Raw genomic sequence first — 251 nt, 5'->3', positions numbered from 1 at the left:
TATCCCCTCACCCTCGCCCCCGCTCCTCACTCCATTTCGGGGAGATTTTGGCGGAGCGGGGGCGGGAGGGGGCCCACCTGGGTAAGGGGAGAGCCCGTTATTGTAGAGGGTGTCAGGGCCCGGCTGCCCGTTGGTCTGAGGGGTCAGGGAGCTGAATCCATTGACTCCGAAAGGTGCCGGGAGCCCCGGAAGCGTGCCTGGGCCACCGCCAGGAGGGGAGTTGGCTGCAGGTGGCGGAGGAGGTGGCAGAG

At 67.7% G+C, this 251-nt stretch overlaps 1 protein-coding gene across 1 annotated transcript in view; it reads right to left on the bottom strand.

Moving 5' to 3' along the window:
- CELF6 (CUGBP, Elav-like family member 6) overlaps positions 1–251 on the bottom strand; it is a 31,398-nt gene that overhangs the window by 5,340 nt on the left and 25,807 nt on the right. The window contains exon 8 of the mRNA XM_014530398.1: positions 78–224. Coding sequence (XP_014385884.1) covers positions 78–224 — 147 coding nt within the window. The remainder of the gene's footprint in view (positions 1–77; positions 225–251) is intronic.

The sequence above is a fragment of the Myotis brandtii genome, unplaced genomic scaffold (assembly GCF_000412655.1).
Source record: "Myotis brandtii unplaced genomic scaffold, ASM41265v1 scaffold74, whole genome shotgun sequence".
Classification (NCBI taxonomy): Eukaryota; Metazoa; Chordata; class Mammalia; order Chiroptera; family Vespertilionidae; genus Myotis; species Myotis brandtii.
This window is presented reverse-complemented; position numbering and strand designations above follow the sequence as displayed.